The following is a 19,654-nucleotide window of genomic DNA, read 5'->3' as shown; positions in this document are numbered from 1 at the left end:
TTCAACCTGTTAAGTTTTATTGCGTTTCCTGCTCCCCTTCTCTGTGCTTCGCTTTTTTTGGCAGGAAGTGTCAATACGATATTTAAATAAAAGTAAAGAATATACGCTGAGATGCCAGAGAAACTGATATAAGCATGCGTGTTCAAATACAGAGATACGTAAGCCGGCCGCTGTGATCGAGCGGTTCTAGGCGCTTCAGTCCGGAACCGCGCTACTGCTACGGTCGCAGGTTAGAGTCCTGCCTCGGGCGTGGATGTGTGTGATGTCTTTAGGTTAGTTAGGTTTAAGTAGTTCTAAGTCTAGGGGACTGATGATCTCAGATGTTAAGTCCCATAGTGCTTAGAACCATTTGAACAGGCAGAATATGACGCTGCGGTCGACAACGCCTGTATAAGATAACAAGTTTCTGGCGCAGTTGTGAGATTGGTTACTGCTGCTACAATGGTAGGTTATCAAGATTTAAGTGAGTTTGAACGTGGTTTTATAGTCGGCGCACGAGCAGTGGGACACGGCATCTCCGAGGTAGCGATGAAGTGCGAATTTTCCGCACGACCAATAAACGAGTGCACCATGAATATAAGGAATCCGGTGAAACATCGTATCTCCGACGTCGATGCGGCCGGAAAAGGATCCTGCAAGGAGGGGGCCGCCGCGCTGTGTAGCCCCGTGGTCTCAGGCGTCTTGTTATGGTCCGCGCGGCACCCCCCGTCGGAGGCTCGAGTCCTCCCTCGGGCATGGGTGCGTGTGTTGTCCTTGGCGTACGTTTAAGTTAGATTCAGTAGTGAGTAAGCTTAGGGACCGATGACCTAAGCAGTTTCGTCACATAAAATCTTACCACAAATTTACAAGGACGGGACCAACGACGTCTGAAGAGCATCGTTCAACGGGACAGGAGCGCAACCCTTCCGCAAATTGCATCAGATTTCAATGCTGGGCCATCAAGTGTCAGAGTCCAAACCATTGAACGAAACATCATCGATATGAGCTTTCCGAGCCGAAGGCCCACTGCTGTACCCTTGACGACTGCACGACACGAAGCTGTACACCTCGCCTGGGCCCATAAACACCGACTTTGGACTGTTGATGACTGGAATCATGTTGCCTGATCGGATGAGTCTCCTTTCAAATTGTATCGAACGGATGGATGTGTATGGGTATGGAGATAACCTGATGAATCCATGGACTCTGTATGTCAGCAGGTGACTGTTCAAGCTGGTGGAGGCTCTGTAATGGTGTGGGGCGTGTGCAGGTGGGACCCCTGATACGTCTAGATACGAGTCTGACAGGTGACACGTACCGTAAGCATCCTGTCTGATCATCTGCATCCATTCATGTCCATTGTGCATTCCGACGGACTTGGGCAATTCCAGCAGGACAATGTGACACACCACACTACCAGAATTGCTACACAGTGGCTCCAAGAACACTCTTCTGAGTTTAAACACTTCCACTGGACACCAAACTCCCCAGACATGAACGTTATTGTGCATATCTGAGATGCCTTGCAACGCCCTGTTCAGAAGAGATCTCCACCCCCTCGTACTCTTACGGATTTATGGACAGTCCTGCAGGAGTCATGGTGTCAGTTCCCTCCAGTACTACTTCAGACATTAGTCGAGTCAATGCCAAGTCGTGTTGCGGCACTTCTGCATGTTCGGGGGACCCTACACAGTATTAGGCAAGTGTACCAGATTCTTTGGCTCTTCAGTGTATACACGCTACTAGCAACATTGGAACCAGCGACCCTCCGACTACATCCCTATTATGCTCCGCATTAACCTACCGACGAATATCTTAATAACCAATAACACGAGGGCTATTAAGAATTCATTCTCGAAAAGGCAATCACAATGAGAATCCGATGAAGCTTTGAATAGATGTGTCGGACAGCGTCTCTAGTATGCTCGTTGATCGCGTTACGTCGCTCGGTTCAGTTCTGAGTGCACACTGAGCAAGTAAACTTTCCTAGAAAGTAGTGTCTCCCGTCAAGTTAGAGTACTGTGAGAGATTTAGAGTGATTTCATGCAACCCACACAATGTAACTGTCATGCATTTACTTCTTCACGACAATTTTAGGCCGCACACTGCAGGAGCAATGAGGCTGCTGCTGCAGAGTTTTCGATGGGAAGTCTGATATTAATCTGTGCTCTCATGAACCGCTGCCTATGAAGGCAACATTTTCGCACAGGAAACAAGCTGCAGCTCAGCGTAAAGAATTGGCAGAAAGCACAGGAGGCTGCCTTCAATGCCGAGGGTATTGGAATGTTGGTATAAAGTTACGACAAATGTCTGAGTCCGGTCAGCGGCTCTGTAGAGAAGTAGCCAGAAGGTGTAGTTAACTGTTGCTAACAAAAAATCTTTAAATTTAACTGTGGACCTTACTTTCCGAATATCCCTCTTATTTTATATTTAAGAGCGCGCTCAAAAATCTTCTAATCTTTTTTCGAGTACGTTTTAGAACTGTGTCGTATTGCTGTAGGAAATGGATGTCCGCACACTGACCTCCAAGTTCTGTAAGTGTGAACAATCTCGAAGAGGGCCAGTCTGTACGATCCCCTGGTTAAGCTGAAGATTTTGAGATAAGGAAGGGTTCGAATACATCGATTCCGTATGGAGTCAAAATGGGTGATTTTGTGATAACGTATCAGTGGCGAGAGTTCAAATGTTTCAAATGGCTCTGAGCACTATGGGACTCAACATCTTAGGTCATAAGTCCCCTAGAACTTAGAACTACTTAAACCTAAGTAACCTAAGGGCATCACACACACGCCCATGCCCGAGGCAGGATTCGAACCTGCGACCGTAGCAGCCCCGCGGTTCCGGACTGCAGCGCCAGAACCGCACGGCCACCATGTCCGGCAGTGGCGAGAGTTCCTGAGGGAGTTAAGTGTTTGTAAACTGCTTCTGCTGCATAACAATAAGTGCCCACCTCATCGACGTTGGTCGTGCTACTTTGAAAAACGATACAGTTTTCGCCGGCTAGGGTCGCCGAGCGGTTCTAGGCGCTACAGTCTGGAACCGCGCTACCGCTACGGTCGCAGGTTCGATTCCTGCCTCGGGTATGGATGTGTGTGATGTCTTTAGGTTAGTTAGGTTAAGTAGTTCTTAGTTCTACGGGACTGATGACCTCAGATGTTAAGTCCCATAGAGCTCACAGCCATTTGAACCATTTTGATACAGTTTTCAGTTATCCTCGGTGAAGTGTGGCACTGTTTGCAAGCAGTATCTGTTTAGCCAACATGTTGCTTTACTCGTTATGAAGTACTGCAGATATGTACTTAACATGTGATTTAGCAGGCTGCACCGTACACAGAACTAATGAATGTACAGAAATAAGTTCCGTAACAGGACTCATCCCTAGGAAAGAAATTTATACCAGTAGTTAAAAACTTACAGCAAATGTCGTCGTACAAGAAACCTGGTAAGATGTTTATGGTTCTCTGCAAAGAATTTTTCATGCAACAGACTCTGAGGAGATGGTGTGAGATAGGTTCGGAGAAGATTAATAAGTAAGCACCTGTCAACTTGCTCATGAAATTTATACTGCGAAGACTACACAATGAACACTGCTAGTACAGACACACCCAACACAAGTCAACATGTGCAAATAATTCACCCAAATGTCTGAAATTACATTTCACTCTGTCAAGAGCTTATGTAGAAAGATATACATCTAGGCTGGTGGTAGTCAGTTTAAACAGCTGCCACGAACTTAAATTGTTGCCGTAACACGTAAGTTGCTTATGCCAATAGAGAAACTAAATATTTAAGCCTGAAAAGCGATAGTAAGTGCCGACACAAACTTAATATTCTTTCCTTCCCATTAATTCATTGTCTCAGTGCACTCAATCTGGAATTAAGTATCTGCGTAGGTTTGACCCTTAGGGCTTGATACACCTTGAACGCTCACTTGACGAACACGCCGCACGTGGCACACCTCGTCAGCTAAGAGCAGTAGAACACGCCTCTAATATTGTGACTCGACAGCGCACATATTTGACTACCTAATCTGCGATCCGTCCTTAGTAACACTCACGACTGTCAAATATTTAGGAGTTACCACCTGGACAGACTTGAGATTACACGAGCACATAAATCCAAAGTGGCAGGCAAGGTGAGATTCATTTAAGAATTCCTGGAAATTGTAACTGATCTGCAAAGGAATTATTTTACTGAATTGTTCTCCGACATATTGTTAAATTCTTTTTCTCTACCTGGTGTCCTTACCAGATCGAATTAACAGGACCTAAACGCACGATTTGAGTTTTCTTAGTTGGAACGAAAATGTGAAATACGAGTATCAAACCACTGTTACATGCTGAAACAAACAGATTAATCTCAAAATTCGAACAATCGTCTGAGAAGAGACAGAAATATGGTAGTATCTTGTACACACATATCGTACAATGTCATCTAGGATACAATTGGTGAAATTCTGGATGTTAGAGAGGCGTATTAAGTGATAAGATGATTTAGGGAGAATATAACGTCGCACTTGAGGTTCTTTTGATAATAAGAGATAGAAAATTCTCATACAGACTATTGAGAGAAATATATATTTTTCTTTTATTTGATTTTAAATTACTGGAGCTTTATGTGGCTTTTCACTAAAAGACGGAAGAAATTGATTGTAATTGTCGCCAAGTACACTAGTGACTTCTTGAAACGGAGTCACACACATACGGTAATGTTTTCCAGAACATCAATGGTGTACACACAGCTCCTAAATGTAATGAAACTGTTAATATACTTTTTCTTTGGCGTTTCGCACACTAGACTGCTGCATCTGGTGTCAAAATACTCTGCTTCAAAAGTTACATGTAAAGCTGCTTTCATAGAAGACCTTGCCTTTAATGTTTGAGATTTATAAGCAAAAAACTAAAGAATACAAAAAATTCATTGACAGCATAGACCGTTTACCGTGATTGTAGCCTGTACTGACCATATAAGCAGAAATTCTCGGACATGTGATGCACATTACACTACACGCATTCTATCCTATTGTAAGCCTATTTAGCTCAAGAAATCAAACTACGATACTAAGTAAAAAAGGAAGTTAATTATAAGCTATTTAGTCAATAGATGACACACTAAGGGTAACAGAGGATAGATAAATAGTGAATTAAGTAATTCGTGAATGAGTTACCAGAAATTTAACATTACAATAATTTTGTTTTCCATCCCTATGACGGTACGAACAAAATGTCTTGAGAAAAGCTAGAGTGATTGATGATCATGAGCTGATATGAGGATCCATTAAAAAAAAAATAGTGCCGTGGTATCAATGAAATTAATCTTGTTTTCTTTAAATGGCAATGTTAGGTCATAATTTGTTGCTAAGCGATTTTTCATTTCACTTTATGCTTTTAAAAACGCTAAAATTTAAAATACGCCAACTTGAGGATGGAGAAGTGAAAAAAAAAGATTTAGTAGGAAATTTCGGCTATACATTTACATAGTATTTCACAAAAAGCACCCAGGACAAAAACTTACGTGAAACAGTCTGTATCGGCAGCTCATGCTCGTAAATTCATTGCGACTACTTGGTGAGGCACTGTCTTTTGTAATACTTTCATGCCGATGGAGAAGACAATTATTTAAATATGACATCTGTATCGTCACTTGTAGGTGTTTTAAAAATTATTAATTATCAGATGGAATCACTGTCTTTACTAACAAAAACTTCGAAAGTTTAATGCCATTTATAATGTGTGTAGTTTCAATTTTAAACACAAGTATTGAAAAACAAGTTTATTCCTTGTTCCAGCATCAGATGGCTCTTAGAATATTTCATGTTGGGGCCTCCCATTGTCTTCGTTAATTGTATGTGCCGTGGTGTAAGTTCCTGAGCGATGTATGCGTCAAACATTTCTGTTGTACTTCTTCAAAAATTTACAATTCACAAATAATTGTTTTAATAGCAATCGTTCTAGGTTTCAGGGCACCGCACACTATTTTCAACGATTACAAAACATGGCCCAATTTTACAAGAATAACGAAAACGAGGAAGAAAAAAACAGTTACTTCCAAATGTGCGTATTATCTTGAAATTTTTTACTCTCTTCTCAACAAAGCAAATGTATTCAAAACCTAATGACAATAAGAAGAGAACTTTACTGCATCTAATGCGGTGGGAGATGATTGTCTCCAGTTTATCGAAAATTCTTTTAAACATCGATATACAAATTTAAAAATTTGATGATGAAGAGTGAACATTACCTGACCAAAGTTTCACTCTGCATTAGAATATACCATCATGAAATGGACCTTACTGATAAGGAACACTCTACAACGGATCGGAACTATAGCCGCATCTCCACTTTCGTGGTAAACACTCTGCCGATGCGCTGTCATGGTAAGTCTAACAATCGCAGCCAGGGGTTAAATCTGTGAACAGCTCTCTCCTACACAGAGTTAAACTTTAGAAACTACACACACAGTTTGGCACACGCTTTTATCAGGCGGAAAGGTTCCAGCGACAAGATAGTTATAACAAGATGCCTATACAGGGTGGTTTTTTCCATTGTGCATAAACTCTAGGGATTGATCGATGAGAGGATACGGAAATAAGGTCTAATGAACTTATGACACTAAATGCGTAGTTTCCATGCTAGAGAGCATATATTCACTCATAATTTTTTTACATTCTGCGGTCTAATACACGCTGTACCATGAGCCATAATTACAATATGCATGGTTTTCTCCTTGAGGGTCGTACTGTTCCACATACGTGATGACCTAGCGCCCTCTCCGGCTATAGTAATTGGTAATGTGTCCAATTCACTTCTCTTGCTGACACATCTTGTATTGGATGTGATACAGCGTTCTACACGATGGTTCCATATTCGAATCGAGAGCTTGCCGACATGGTTTTACTTACGGAAAGGAAAGTGGCAATGGACAGCAGACCTGTATCAGGAAACCTATCCCGCCGACAACAACAAAAGCATTCAATACTTTCAACAGTGTTTTGCCGCCTGTCTGAGACAGGTTCGTTACAGAAAGCAGCAGATCATGAAGGACGTACCCGAAATGTTCGGACACCACACTTGCAGGAAAATGTGACAAACACTGTGGAAGGCGACCGCAGTGTCAGTACCAGACAGTTGTCCCTCCAGTACAGGTAAAGCCAGACGACCGTGTGGAACATTCTCCGTGACAATTGTTACTACCCTTACCACTTACAGTGTGTTCAGGGATTACTAGCGACAGACTTACCACATCGGGAGCAGTTTTATCATTGGTTTATTCACCAGGCAACCACGATTACGAGATTTGTGTCATCCATCCTATTCACAGATAAGGCCAGCTTTACTCACAGAGGTATCTTCAACTTTCATAACAGTCATGTGTGGGGTAGTATGCAGAAACCCCCTGGTACGGTGACAGCGAATCATCAGCATCGCTGCAGCCGGAATGTGTGGTCCGGGATAATTGGCCACCGTATTTTGGCACCAGTCTTCATTCCATTTCCGGTCAAAGTTCATTAGAACTTGTTTGTTCCGTGTCCTCTCATCTATAAATCCCTAGAGTTTGTACATGGTGGAAAAAATCACCCTGTACATTTTTCATGCGTGATGTTGTACGGCGCTGTTCCTGGTGAGAGTAGATATAATGAAAGGACCTCCAATGGAAGAAAATCTCTGTGTTATGAAAAATGTATTTATGTATGTTAAATATCTCCTAATAAACTACTGGACCTATTTCCACCAAACTTGGTACACATATCACTTCCTATCTTGAAAGAAGAATTGGTGGGTGTAATTACCACCTACCTCTCAAATGAGTAAGGGTGGGGGTGGGGGTGGAAAAGAGGCATAATGTACCACTTACAAATACCCAGAATATATTCATCTAGTATTTGAGGGTGAAAGCATTTAGTGAGTTGCAAAAAACTTTACACATAATGTCAAACCTGCACGAAACTTTTTCTCGCTGATACCCCCTGCAAAAGATAAAAGGAAATATGTTTACCGTTCACTAGATTCCAGCTGTTCATGTAATAAAACTACTGCATGAAGCATGACGTTTTAATTCATTACTTCTTCACTACTGATTCTATTCGCAAAAAAATTTGCAGGCATTATCCACATGTGTTGTGGTCTTCAGTCCCGAGACTGGTTTGATGCAGCTCTCCATGCTAATCTATCCTGTGCAAGCTTCTTCATCTCCCAGTACCTACTGCAACCTACATACTTCTGAATCTGCTTAGTGTAGTCATCTCTTGGTCTCCCTCTACGATTTTTACCCTCCACGCTGCCCTCCAATACTAAATTGGTGATCCCTTGATGCCTCAGAACATGTCCTACCAACCGATCCCTTCTTCTCGTCAAGTTGTGCCACAAACTCCTCTTCTCCCCAATCCTATTCAATACTTCCTCATTAGTTACGTGATCTACCCATTTAATTTTCAGCATTCTTCTGTAGCACCACATTTCGAAAGCTTCTATTCTCTTCTTGTCTAAACTATTTATCGTCCATGTTTCACTTCCATACATGGCTACACTCCATACAAATACTTTCGGAAACGACTTCCTGACACTTAAATCTATACTCGATGTTAACAAATTTCTCTTCTTCAGAAACGCTGTCCTTGCCATTGCCTTGCCATTGATATCCTTTCTACCAAGACCATAATCTCAGTTATTTTGCTCCCCAAATAGCAAAACTCCTTTACTACTTTAAGTGTCTCATTTCCTAATCTAATTCCCTCAGCATCACCCGACTTAATTCGATTACATTCCATTATCCTCATTTTGCTTTTGTTGATGTTCATCTTATATACTCCTCTCATGACACTGACCATTCCAGTCAACTGCTCTTCCAAGTCCCTTGCTGTCTCTCCCAGAATTACAATGTCATCGGCGAACCTCAAAGTTTTTATTTCTTCTCCATGGATATTAATACCTACTCCGAATTTTTCATTTGTTTCCTTTACTGCTTGCTCAATATACAGATTGAATAACATAGGGGAGAGGCTACAACCCTGTCACACTCCCTTCCCAACCGCTGCTTCGCTTTCATGTCCCTCAACTCTTATAACTGCCATCTGGTTTCTGTACAAATTGTAAATAGCCTTTCGCTACCTGTATTTTACCCCTGCCACCTTTAGAATTTGAAAGAGAGTATTCCAGTCAACATTGTCAAAAGCTTTCTCTAAGTCTACAAATGCTAGAAAAGTAGGTTTGCCTTTCCTTAATCTTTCTTCTAAGATAAGTCGTAAGGACAGTATTGCCTCACGTGTTCCAGTATTTCTACGGAATCCAAACTGATCTTCCCCGAGGTCGGCTTCTACTAGTTTTTCCATTCGTCTGTAGAGAATTCGTGTTAGTATTTTGCAGCTATGGCTTATTAAACTGATAGTTCGGTAATTTTCACATCTGTCAACACCTGTTTTCTTTGGGATTGGAATTATTATATTTTTCTTGAAGTCTGAGGGTATTTCGCGTGCTTCATACATCTTGCTCACCAGATGGTAGAGTTTTGTCAGGACTGGCTCTCCCAAGGCCGTCAGTGGTTCCAATGGAATGCTGTCTACTCCGGGGGCCTTTTTTCGACTCAGGTCTTTCAGTGCTCTGTCAAACTCTTCACGCAGTATCGTATCTCCCATTTCATCTTCATCTGCATCCTCTTCCATTTCCATAATATTGTCCTCAAGTACATCGCCCTTGTATAGACCCTCTATATACTCCTTCCACCACATACACCACTGAAAGTACTTCCAACATTGTGTCAGTATATGACACACGCAAACTGGTGTGCAAAACTTAAGGACAAAAGGAACTTTCAGATGATGTGTCACTGCGAAGTAACATTGCTCGATGAAACTTGGACGATACATAGAAAGAATTGCTGCTGTATAGTACAGTACAAAAGGTAACTAAAGGAAATACAAAGTGAGGCGAACCGAATGACATTTTTTATTCAAAGACGCTTATTACACTGAGGGCTCCGCGATGGTTCTTAATAGGGTGTGTGATCACCACGGGCTGTAAAGCAACAGGCTGGCCGCAAGGTTGGTAAATAGTTGTTGTGGCAGGGCAGTCCTCTTCTCCAGCAGCGCGGCTGGAGGGTCGCTGGTGCATGTGCACGTACTGCCACGTATTACACGTGCTCGCTGGGATTTAAGTTGGGGAAGGACGGGCCGGTCCAATTGTCGAATATTCTCTCGTTCCAAGAGCTCCTCCATCTGTGCACTTGGATGCGGTAAAAATGAAGTCATGGCCGAATGAACCCTGTGCACTTTGTAACACTCGGACCACCAAAACGCTCATGTTCGGCAATATTCGTGTTCCCACCTCTAGTCATATGAGAGGACGTAATACGCACAGGAACACTGTCGAACAAATCGTTGTGGAGGTTCAGGTGTTATGGTGTGAGGAGGTATAATGTTGCACCGGCGTACTGACTTCCAAGTCTTTGAACACGGTAGATTCGCCGGTCAACGTTATGGCACTTTGCTGCTTCCCCATATGCGACTTTTGGAGGGTGCATTGCCGGCAGGTGTGCCCGTGCGGTTCTTGGTGCTTCATTCTGGAACCGCGTGACCGTTACGGTCGCAGGTTCGAATCCTGCCTCGGGCATGGATGTGTGTGATGTCTTTAGGTTAGTTAGGTTTAAGTAGTTCTAAGTTCTAGACGACTGATGACCACAGATGTTAAGTCCCATAGTGCTCAGAGCCATTTGAACGAGGATGCATTCGGCGCTGACTCCATTTTTGTGGATGACAAGGCGCGACCGCATCGAACAGCGCAGATGGAGCAGCTCGTGGAGCGGGAGGATATTTCACGAATGGACTGGCCTGCCCATTTCCCGTCTCGAATCTCATCGAGCGCTTATTAAATACAAAGTATTCCTCAATTTTTTCCTTTATGTTCTGCAAAGTAATGAATAAGAAGAATATCTTTTTCACCCCAGAAAACCCAAGCCCTAACCCTTCCGGCAGATGAAATCGACATCGGTGTTTTTGGTACAGGAGGAATGCATTTCACCCTGTGCTTTAACAGGTGTTTCATTCCTAATGTGCCTGACTCAGTTATCTTAAAAAGTGAGAGAAGTCCAAAGTCTGATGAGGAATTTTTTCGTATTTCCTTTCCGTCAGCATTCAACAAACGTGACCCCCATCTTGCAGAAAGTCTTTCCGAAGTTAATTTTCCATGTAAAATCTACCGTGATGTTTGATTTTTTCAGGACATTCCCGACTCTGAAATCGGATAAAGTCTTTCATTACCACTAATAGCAGCAATCAAATGAGGTCATTAACTAGTAAATTTTATTGAAATCTTTTCAAATACTACGTCGCAGTATCATAGGTTTCAGGGAACAGTTCTCTAAACTTAATCTCAAAATTAGGAAAGGATGAACTGTACTAACCTTGGTAGGCTCTGTGCAGCTGCGACATGGAGTAAGGCCCAAATTTTGTGGTGATCCAGCTTGTGCCCAGTACTGGCAACGACGGCCATGGTCCAGGAATATCTTTCACTGTGCGGCGTCGTGGAACTTCTTCTAGAAAAAAGAATGTTGTGTAAAACACTCGGGATCGAGGGAGGGGAAGGCGGGTGGCTTTAATTTGGGTTAAGTGATTACAAATGCTTTTGATTTAGTTCATATATATCACCAACTCATGTGCAATATTATTTTTTTAACTAGAAAAAATTGTACAAATAAGCAATAAGCTGGAATAGCCTCTGAACAAGAGGAGAACAGTTACGTTATACAAATATTTTAGTGATACAACGGCGGTGACGTATTTGAACCGTGTCACGTTAGCGAGTACCAAGTACTCGGCCGCACAGGCGGTCTTGCACAAAAAGTTGGTTGCGAGGGGCTAACCCCTCCCTTCAAGTGTAACTGCTTTATTTCATCGGTTCTATACAGGGTGATTTTTTCCACCGTGTACGAACTCTAGGGGTTGATCAATGAGAGGATGTGGAACAAAAAAGGTCTATCGAACTTATGTCCGGAAATGCTACAGGCCATTTGTTCAATCAGACATCGTTACAGAGACCGCACTCTTTTTTTTTTATATCTTAGTTCCTACGGGATCACACTGCTACGATCATCGGTCCCTAGGGTTACACACTACTTAATCTAACTTAAACTAACTTACGTTAAGGACAACACACGCACACACACACACACACACACACACACACACACACACACATGCCCGAGGGAGGACTCTAACCTCCGACGCGGTATAATACGCACTGTACCATGCAGCCACAGTTACAGTATGTGTTCAAAATGGTTTCCATGTGCCTCAACGCGTGAGTGTACGCACCGTTACATGTTCTGTCTCACAGGTTCACATAGGCCAGGTTGCATCCGAACAGTGTGAAATGCAGCATGAATACGCTGTTCCAGTATCTCCACATCTACAGTGGGCTCTGCATACACGATACTTTTGAGATGGCCCCATAACCAGAAATCGCACTGGTTTAGATCTAGTGAACGAGCAGGCCACGCAACTGGACGCCATTGTCCGATCCATCGACCACGGATGAGATGTTTCTGGAAGTTAACGACGAAGTGGGCTGGAGCACCATCATGTAGCAGCTACATAATCATTCGTATCATCAATGGCACTTCTTCCCTCAGGGGAGGCAAAGCCACTCGCAAAAAACGCCGATAGCTCCGGCCTGTTAGGCGACGTGGAAGAAAGACTGGTCCCAAACTACGGTCGCCAATTATCCCGGCCCACACATTCCGGTTGCAGCGATGCTGATGATTCGCTGTCACCACACCGTTGGGGTTCTTCATACTATCCCACAGATGACTGACACAAATCTCAGAATCGTGGTTGCCTGGTGAAGAAACCAGTGACAAAACTGCTCCCGATGTGGAAAGTCTGTCGCTAGCGAGCCCTGCACACGCTGTGAGTGATAAGGATAGCAACACCTGTCATGGAGAATGTTCCACACGGTTGTCTGGCTTTCCCTGTACTGGTGGGCCAGCTGCCTGGTACTGATACAACGGTTGCCTTCCACAGTGTTAATCACATTTTCCTCCAAGTGTGGTGTCCGAACATTTCGCTTACGTCCTTCATGATTTCGTGTTTCCTGAAACGAGTTCGTCTCAGACAACCTTGCTGCCAGCCGCCCTTTGGCATCTGCCTTTCGGTAAATAACAACATGTCGGCGAGCTCTCGATTCGAATACGGAACCATTGTTTTCAACGATGTATCATATCCGCTACAAGGAGAGTCAGCGAGAGAAATGAGTGGGGCGCAATATTACCAGAGAGTACGGTAGGAGAGGGCGCTAGGATATGACATGAGAGAAACGGTACCACCCTCTATGAGCTTCAAATGGTTCAAATGGCTTTGAGCACTATGGGACTCAACTGCTGTGGTCATTAGTCCCCTAGAACTTAGAACTACTTAAACCTAACTAACCTAAGGACATCACACACATCCATGCCCGAGGCAGGATTCGAACCTGCGACCGTAGCAGTCGTACGGTTCCGGACTGCGCGTCTAGAACCGCGAGACCACCGCTGCCGGCCCTCTATGAGGAAACCATGCACACTGTAACTGTTTCCGCATGGTACAGCGCGTATTAGACCGCAGCCTCTGGAACAATGAAGGATTGAATAAGTGGTCTCTAGCATGGAAACCATGCATTTCCGGACATAAGTTCATTAGGCCTTCTTTATTCCGTATCCTTTCATCGATCAACCCCTAGAGTTAGTACGCGATGGAAAACGTCACCCTGTATACAGGGTGTTACAAAAAGGTACGGCCAAACTTTCAGGAAACATTCCTCACAAACAAAGAAAGAAAATATGTTATGTGGACATGTGTCCGGAAACGCTTACTTTCCATGTTAGAGCTCATTTTATTACTTCTCTTCAAATCACATTAATCATGGAATGGAAACACACAGCAACAGAACGTATCAGCGTGACTTCAAACACGTTGTTACAGAAAATGTTCAACATGTCCTCCGTTAGCGAGGATACATGCATCCCCCCTCCGTCGCATGGAATCCCTGATGCGCTGATGCAGCCCTGGAGAATGGCTTATCGTGTCACAGCCTTCCAAAATACGAGGACGAAGAGTTCCACATTTGGTATCGGGGTTGCGTAGACAAGAGCTTCCAAATGCCCCCATAAATGAAAGTCAAGAGGGTTGAGGTCAGGAGAGCGTGGAGGCCACGAATTGGTCCGCCTCTACCAATCCATCGGTCACCGAATCTGTAGTTGAGAAGCGTACGAACACTTCGACTGAAATGTGCAGGAGCTCCATCGTGCATGAACCACATGTTGTGTCGTACTTGTAAAGGCACATGTTCCAGCAGCACAGGTAGAGTATCCCGTATGAAATCATGATAATGTGCTCCATTGAGCGTAGGTGGAAGAACATGGGGCCCAAACGTTCACAGAAAATCTGTGTTGATGACGTGATTGCACAATTGCGTGCGGATTCTCGTCAGCCCACACATGATGATTATGAAAATTTACAATTCGATCACGTTGGAATGAAGCCTCATCCGTAAAGAGGACATTTGCACTGAAATGAGGATTGACACATTGTTGGATAAACCATTCGCAGAAGTGTACCCGTGGAGGCCAATCAGCTACTGATAGTGCCTGCACACGCTGTACATGGAACAGAAACAAACGGTTCTCCCGTAGCACTCTCCATACAGTGACGTGGTCAACGTTACCTTGCACAGCAGCAACTTCTCTGACGCTGACATTAAGGTTATCGTCAACTGCACGAAGAATTGCCTCGTCCATTGCAGGTGTCCTCGTCTTTCTAGGTCTTCCCCAGTCGCGAGTCACAGGCTGGATGTTCCGTGCTCCCTAAGACGCCGATCGATTGCTTCTAACGTCTTCCTGTCGGGACACCTTCGTTCTGGAAATCTGTCTCGATACAAAAGTACCGCGCCACGGCTATTGCCCCGTGCTAATCCATACATCAAATGGGCATCTGCCAACTCGGCATTCGTAAACATTGCACTGACTGCAAAACCACGTTCGTGATGAACACTAACCTGTTGATACTACGCACTGATGTGCTTGAGCAATGAGTCGCATGTCAACACAAGCACCGAAGTAAACATTACCTTCCTTCAATTGGGCCAAATGGCGGTGAATCGAGGAAGTGCAGTACATACTGACGAAACTAAAATGAGCTCTAACATGGAAATTAAGCGTTTCCGGACACATGTCCTCATAACATCTCTTCATTTGTGTGCGAGGAATGTTTCTTGAAAGTTTGGCCGTACCTTTTCGTAACACCCTGTATACAGGATGAAGCGAAATTCGTGCACTCGGGCTATGCAGTGCGACGCCTCACTTGCCAGTGGTAAAAAATGTCTCTAACAAAATTTCGTCCGGCGGATACATCCGGCAGAAAGAGGACGTTAAGAGTGGCAATCGGGCAATACTTAACCACATGTATGGTAACTGCCTCTGTCAGCACATACTAGTTGCGCTATGTAGTTGGTGCAATGGACAGAGTTTTGGGATAGCATGCTGGATGTCGAGGATTCGAGCTTGGGTCGGGGTGTATTTTTTTATTTGCTAATTTCATTCTGACATTTCACTCTGTAATAATATATACCGTTTCTGAGGCCACATGTAGCCTAAATTTACAACATTTTGTAACGCTGAACATAGCAAATACGTGGTTAGACAAATAAGAAATAGACAGTTGAAACAAATGACCTGTCATAGGACAGAATAACTACAAAAACAATATCGATTTCGACATGCTGAAGATGATAGCACAGTACAACAACACAATATCTACTTGTCATTTTACTACATGTAACTTGAGCGCTCAGATGTCGCACATTACTAACCAGTGACAGTAATAATGTCCATATTAACGACCACATGAGCTTCACAACAGAATACGTTGTTCTCAGAACAACAGATTCTCGAAGCGACCTCCCTGCACATCTAAACATTCCGCAACCCGCCGGATCATACAGCTCTGGATCCTTCGCAGCAAAGCTGCGTCCACAGTAACAAGAGCAGCACGAACAAGCGTTACCAATTCTTCCACATTCGTCGGCAGAGTAGAGTACACGTGCCCCTTCAGGTGTCCCCACAGGAAGAAATTAGGGGATTTAGGTCAGGTGAACGCGGTGGCCATACGACTGGACCTCCACGCCCGAGCCATTTCCCTGGAAATGTTCTGTCCAAATAGTGTCGTACATTAATTCCAGAATGTGGAGGTGCACCATCATGTTTGAACCATATACTCTGCAGAACATGTAGTGGAACATCTTTCAGCATATCAGGCAGATAATTTGAGAGGAATGCATGATACCTTCGAACAGTCAACCGGTCAAGTAACATGTAGAAGCCCAAACACCTTACACCCAATATTTTCGCCCAGACGTTGTTACCAAAGCAAACTTGATATCCACGGTTGTGGATGACGTGCGGGGTGGGCATTGTGCATATTGAAGACACCCTCAGTGAAGTCATCGTTGGCTTCCTGTTGTTGTTGGAACCATTCACAGAGTTGCATTCGCTGATGGTAATCTGCAGGATGCAGGTGTTGCGTGAAAGCATAATGACAAGGGTGCAGCCCATGCTAGCGCAGCACGTTAACGACTCTGCATTGCGAGACACGCAGCTGCCTTGCAATGCTACGTGTACTTCACTGAGGTTCTTGGTGTATGACTACCAGAATAGCTTCCTCAGTAGCTGGAGTACGGCAAGTCCGTGGATGACTTCTGTCACGCGATGGTGGAAGGAGAGAACCTGACTTCCGAAGAGGCAGCTCCAGATGACGAAACATATTTTTACCTGGATGGCGTCGACGAGGATATCTAGCAACATATTCACGACTGGCAACACCAGCTCGGTTATCAGGTGCACCAAGGAACAGAAGCATATCCAGATATTCATCGTTTGTGCATACCATACGTCTGCCACACTGGTTTAGAGGTTTACAATGAGAAAATTCGATATATGTACACATGTACATTGGAATCTGTCATGGGCGCGTTACTCCACCCGCAACAAGTCCCTGTCTGGTGGACAGCGCACACAGTATAAACACGCTGTCGGTCCTGCGTGCTGTTCCACGTAACGCGCATTACCCCTCTGACAGATATTCTTCTACATGATTCATACCAACAACACTAATTGTGAAATGTTAGAATTACACTGTTTTCCTAACGGTAACAGACGTGATGTTTCCACAATCCTATCGATAGAATAATAATAATAATAATAATAATAATGCATTGAGATACGTACTGAACAGCATGCGGTTACCAGACTCAATGTTGAAAGGCATAATTAGTGGGAACATTGTGATAACACATACAAATTGTTGTGTTGGCAGAAGAGCCAGCATCGTGTTACTAGTGGAGGCCGAAATGCACGCGTTTTAGCTCACGCAGGCTGGAGTGAGGAGGAAAGAACTATACTGACGTGAGGTCTGGAACATGACAAGGAATTAGAATTCAGAAAGCGGACGTAATTAGTTTGTTACTTAACTTTAATCCTTTAATGATGAACGTCGCTCTTGACGGTACATGATTCACAATATTATCAGAATACATTCATAGTAACTGAATATGGCGCCTTGCTAGGTCGTAGCAAATGACGTAGCTGAAGACTATGCTAAACTGTCGTCTCTGCAAATGAGAGCGTATGTAGCCAGTGAACCATCGCTAGCAAAGTCGGCTGTCCAACTGGGGCGAGTGCTAGGAAGTTTCTCTAGACCTGCTGTGTGGCGGCGATCGGTCTGCAATCACTGATAGTGGACACACGCGGGTCCGACGTATACTAACAGACCGCGGCCGATTTAAAGGCTACCACCTAGCAAGTGTGGTGTCTGGCGGTACACCACACAAATAGTAACCGAGTTTGGACATTATTAGCAAAGAACATTGCTAGTCTTACTGGTAACGTAAGGCCCTAACGAAATGTAATGGACCTGAACGAGGCATGAATAATAGTTGGTACTATTCTATGAAACCTTTGGAGGAGGGTACAAGGAAAACAAGTTCGCATCTAATAGATGAAGCGGTGCGAAAAAATTCACGCCCACGACGTGGAAAGGGCTCCTTTCAAGCTGACAAACCTTCCATTTCTATGATAGTAGTACGTAAGTGAGAATGGTTTCTAGAGGACCCGCTGCAATATCTGCTGACGATTAAGATGCCAGATACCGTACCACCTGGAATACATTTAGCATATAAAAAACATATGCCTCAAGTCAGGATAAAACCATCGAACTCCTGCATGCTAACCCAAAACTCTATCCACTGCGCGAACTGTACAACTCGAATAATATGTGCTGACAGAGGTGCTTACCATACATGTGGTTACAGTGTTGCCAGATTGCCTCTCATCCTTTTTCTGCTGGATGTAATCGTCGGACGAAATTTTGTGACAGACATTTATTTATAGCTGGCATGTGAGGAGTCTCGTTGCGAAGCTCGAGTGCGCGAATTTCGCTTCACCCTGTATAGGTATAACTTACCTTTGTAAATGACAGCATTGTCCAGCTTTGAATAAGTTGCTGTGGATGTCATTCCCCTCTGGAACCGGCCGGGTTTGAGACCTGGGTAATATTGTTTTTTCCTTGTTACTTTTTGTTTTTTAAGTTACATGTCGACCGTAACTTTGCACTTCTCTCTCTTATCATTGTTCTATTGTGATAGTTGCATTGATGTTAACTTGGAAGTGTTGTAATTACTGCTGGACGTATGATGTTCGTCTTTTACTGTTTTTACTCTACATTAAGAACTTATGTTTCTTCATCGAACTCTTTTTATTGTTCTACTGTGGAGACTGCAATTATGTTAATACGTAACTTGCGTACCTACTGTTGGCTGTAAAGTTTTTGCTGCCCAAAGCCAAAAATAAATAAATAAGTATTCTAATTGTATTGCATAGAATTATGAGGTGCAAAAATTAAAATTATGGAGGGGGCCACAGTCTCTCGATCGCAGCAACGAGGGAGTTGTCACGATGGTTAAGACATTAGATTAGTATTCGATAAGAGCAGGGTTCAAGTCTCCTTCCAGTTACTCTACTTTACATATTCTGTGGTTTTCCCAAACTAATGACGGCGTATGCTGAGACGATTTCTTTGAATAGGCCTTGACTAGTTTCTATTGCATTTTTATACACAGGAACAAGTGCTCCGACCCGTCTAGTTTTCCATGGGACATGGAACCTCAACCCTCCTCTTTCTGAGACTGTTTGTAGTGAAAAGGGCATTTTTTTTATTAGAAATAGGTTACTGCCAACTATTGTTGAGTTTTGGGGAATTTAATTTAAACAGCGGTGAAGTATGTACGTGATGCTTGCTGAACACTGAAAATATATCTCCAGAACTCATTTGTAAATTCTGTCGAAATGTTTACCATGTCAGTAATTAACTTCGAGGAAATGATTTTACATTATTATATTGGGTAGAAGCCGACCTCGGGGAAGATCAGTTTGGATTCCGTAGAAATGTTGGAACACGTGAGGCAATACTGACCCTACGACTTATCTTAGAAGCTAGATTAAGGAAAGGCAAACCTACTTTTCTAGCATTTGTAGACTTAGAGAAAGCTTTTGACAATGTTGACTGGAATACTCTCTTTCAAATTCTAAAGGTGGCAGGGGTAAATACAGGGATCGAAAAGATATTTACAATTTGTACAGAAACCAGATGGCAGTTATA

General features: G+C 43.5%; 1 protein-coding gene across 2 annotated transcripts in view; it reads right to left on the bottom strand.

The window, feature by feature from the left end:
• Window positions 1-19,654, bottom strand: part of LOC126299150 (ecdysone 20-monooxygenase) — a 303,859-nt gene that overhangs the window by 61,625 nt on the left and 222,580 nt on the right. The window contains exon 4 of one of the 2 annotated variants that reach the window (XM_049990918.1): window positions 11,374-11,505. In XM_049990918.1, coding sequence (XP_049846875.1) covers window positions 11,374-11,505 — 132 coding nt within the window. The remainder of the gene's footprint in view (window positions 1-11,373; window positions 11,506-19,654) is intronic. The other variant, XM_049990919.1, reaches the window with a different exon arrangement.

The sequence above is a fragment of the Schistocerca gregaria genome, chromosome X, assembly GCF_023897955.1.
Source record: "Schistocerca gregaria isolate iqSchGreg1 chromosome X, iqSchGreg1.2, whole genome shotgun sequence".
Taxonomy (NCBI): domain Eukaryota; kingdom Metazoa; phylum Arthropoda; class Insecta; order Orthoptera; family Acrididae; genus Schistocerca; species Schistocerca gregaria.
Note: the sequence above shows the minus strand (reverse complement) of the source record. Positions and strands in the feature narration are given on the sequence as shown.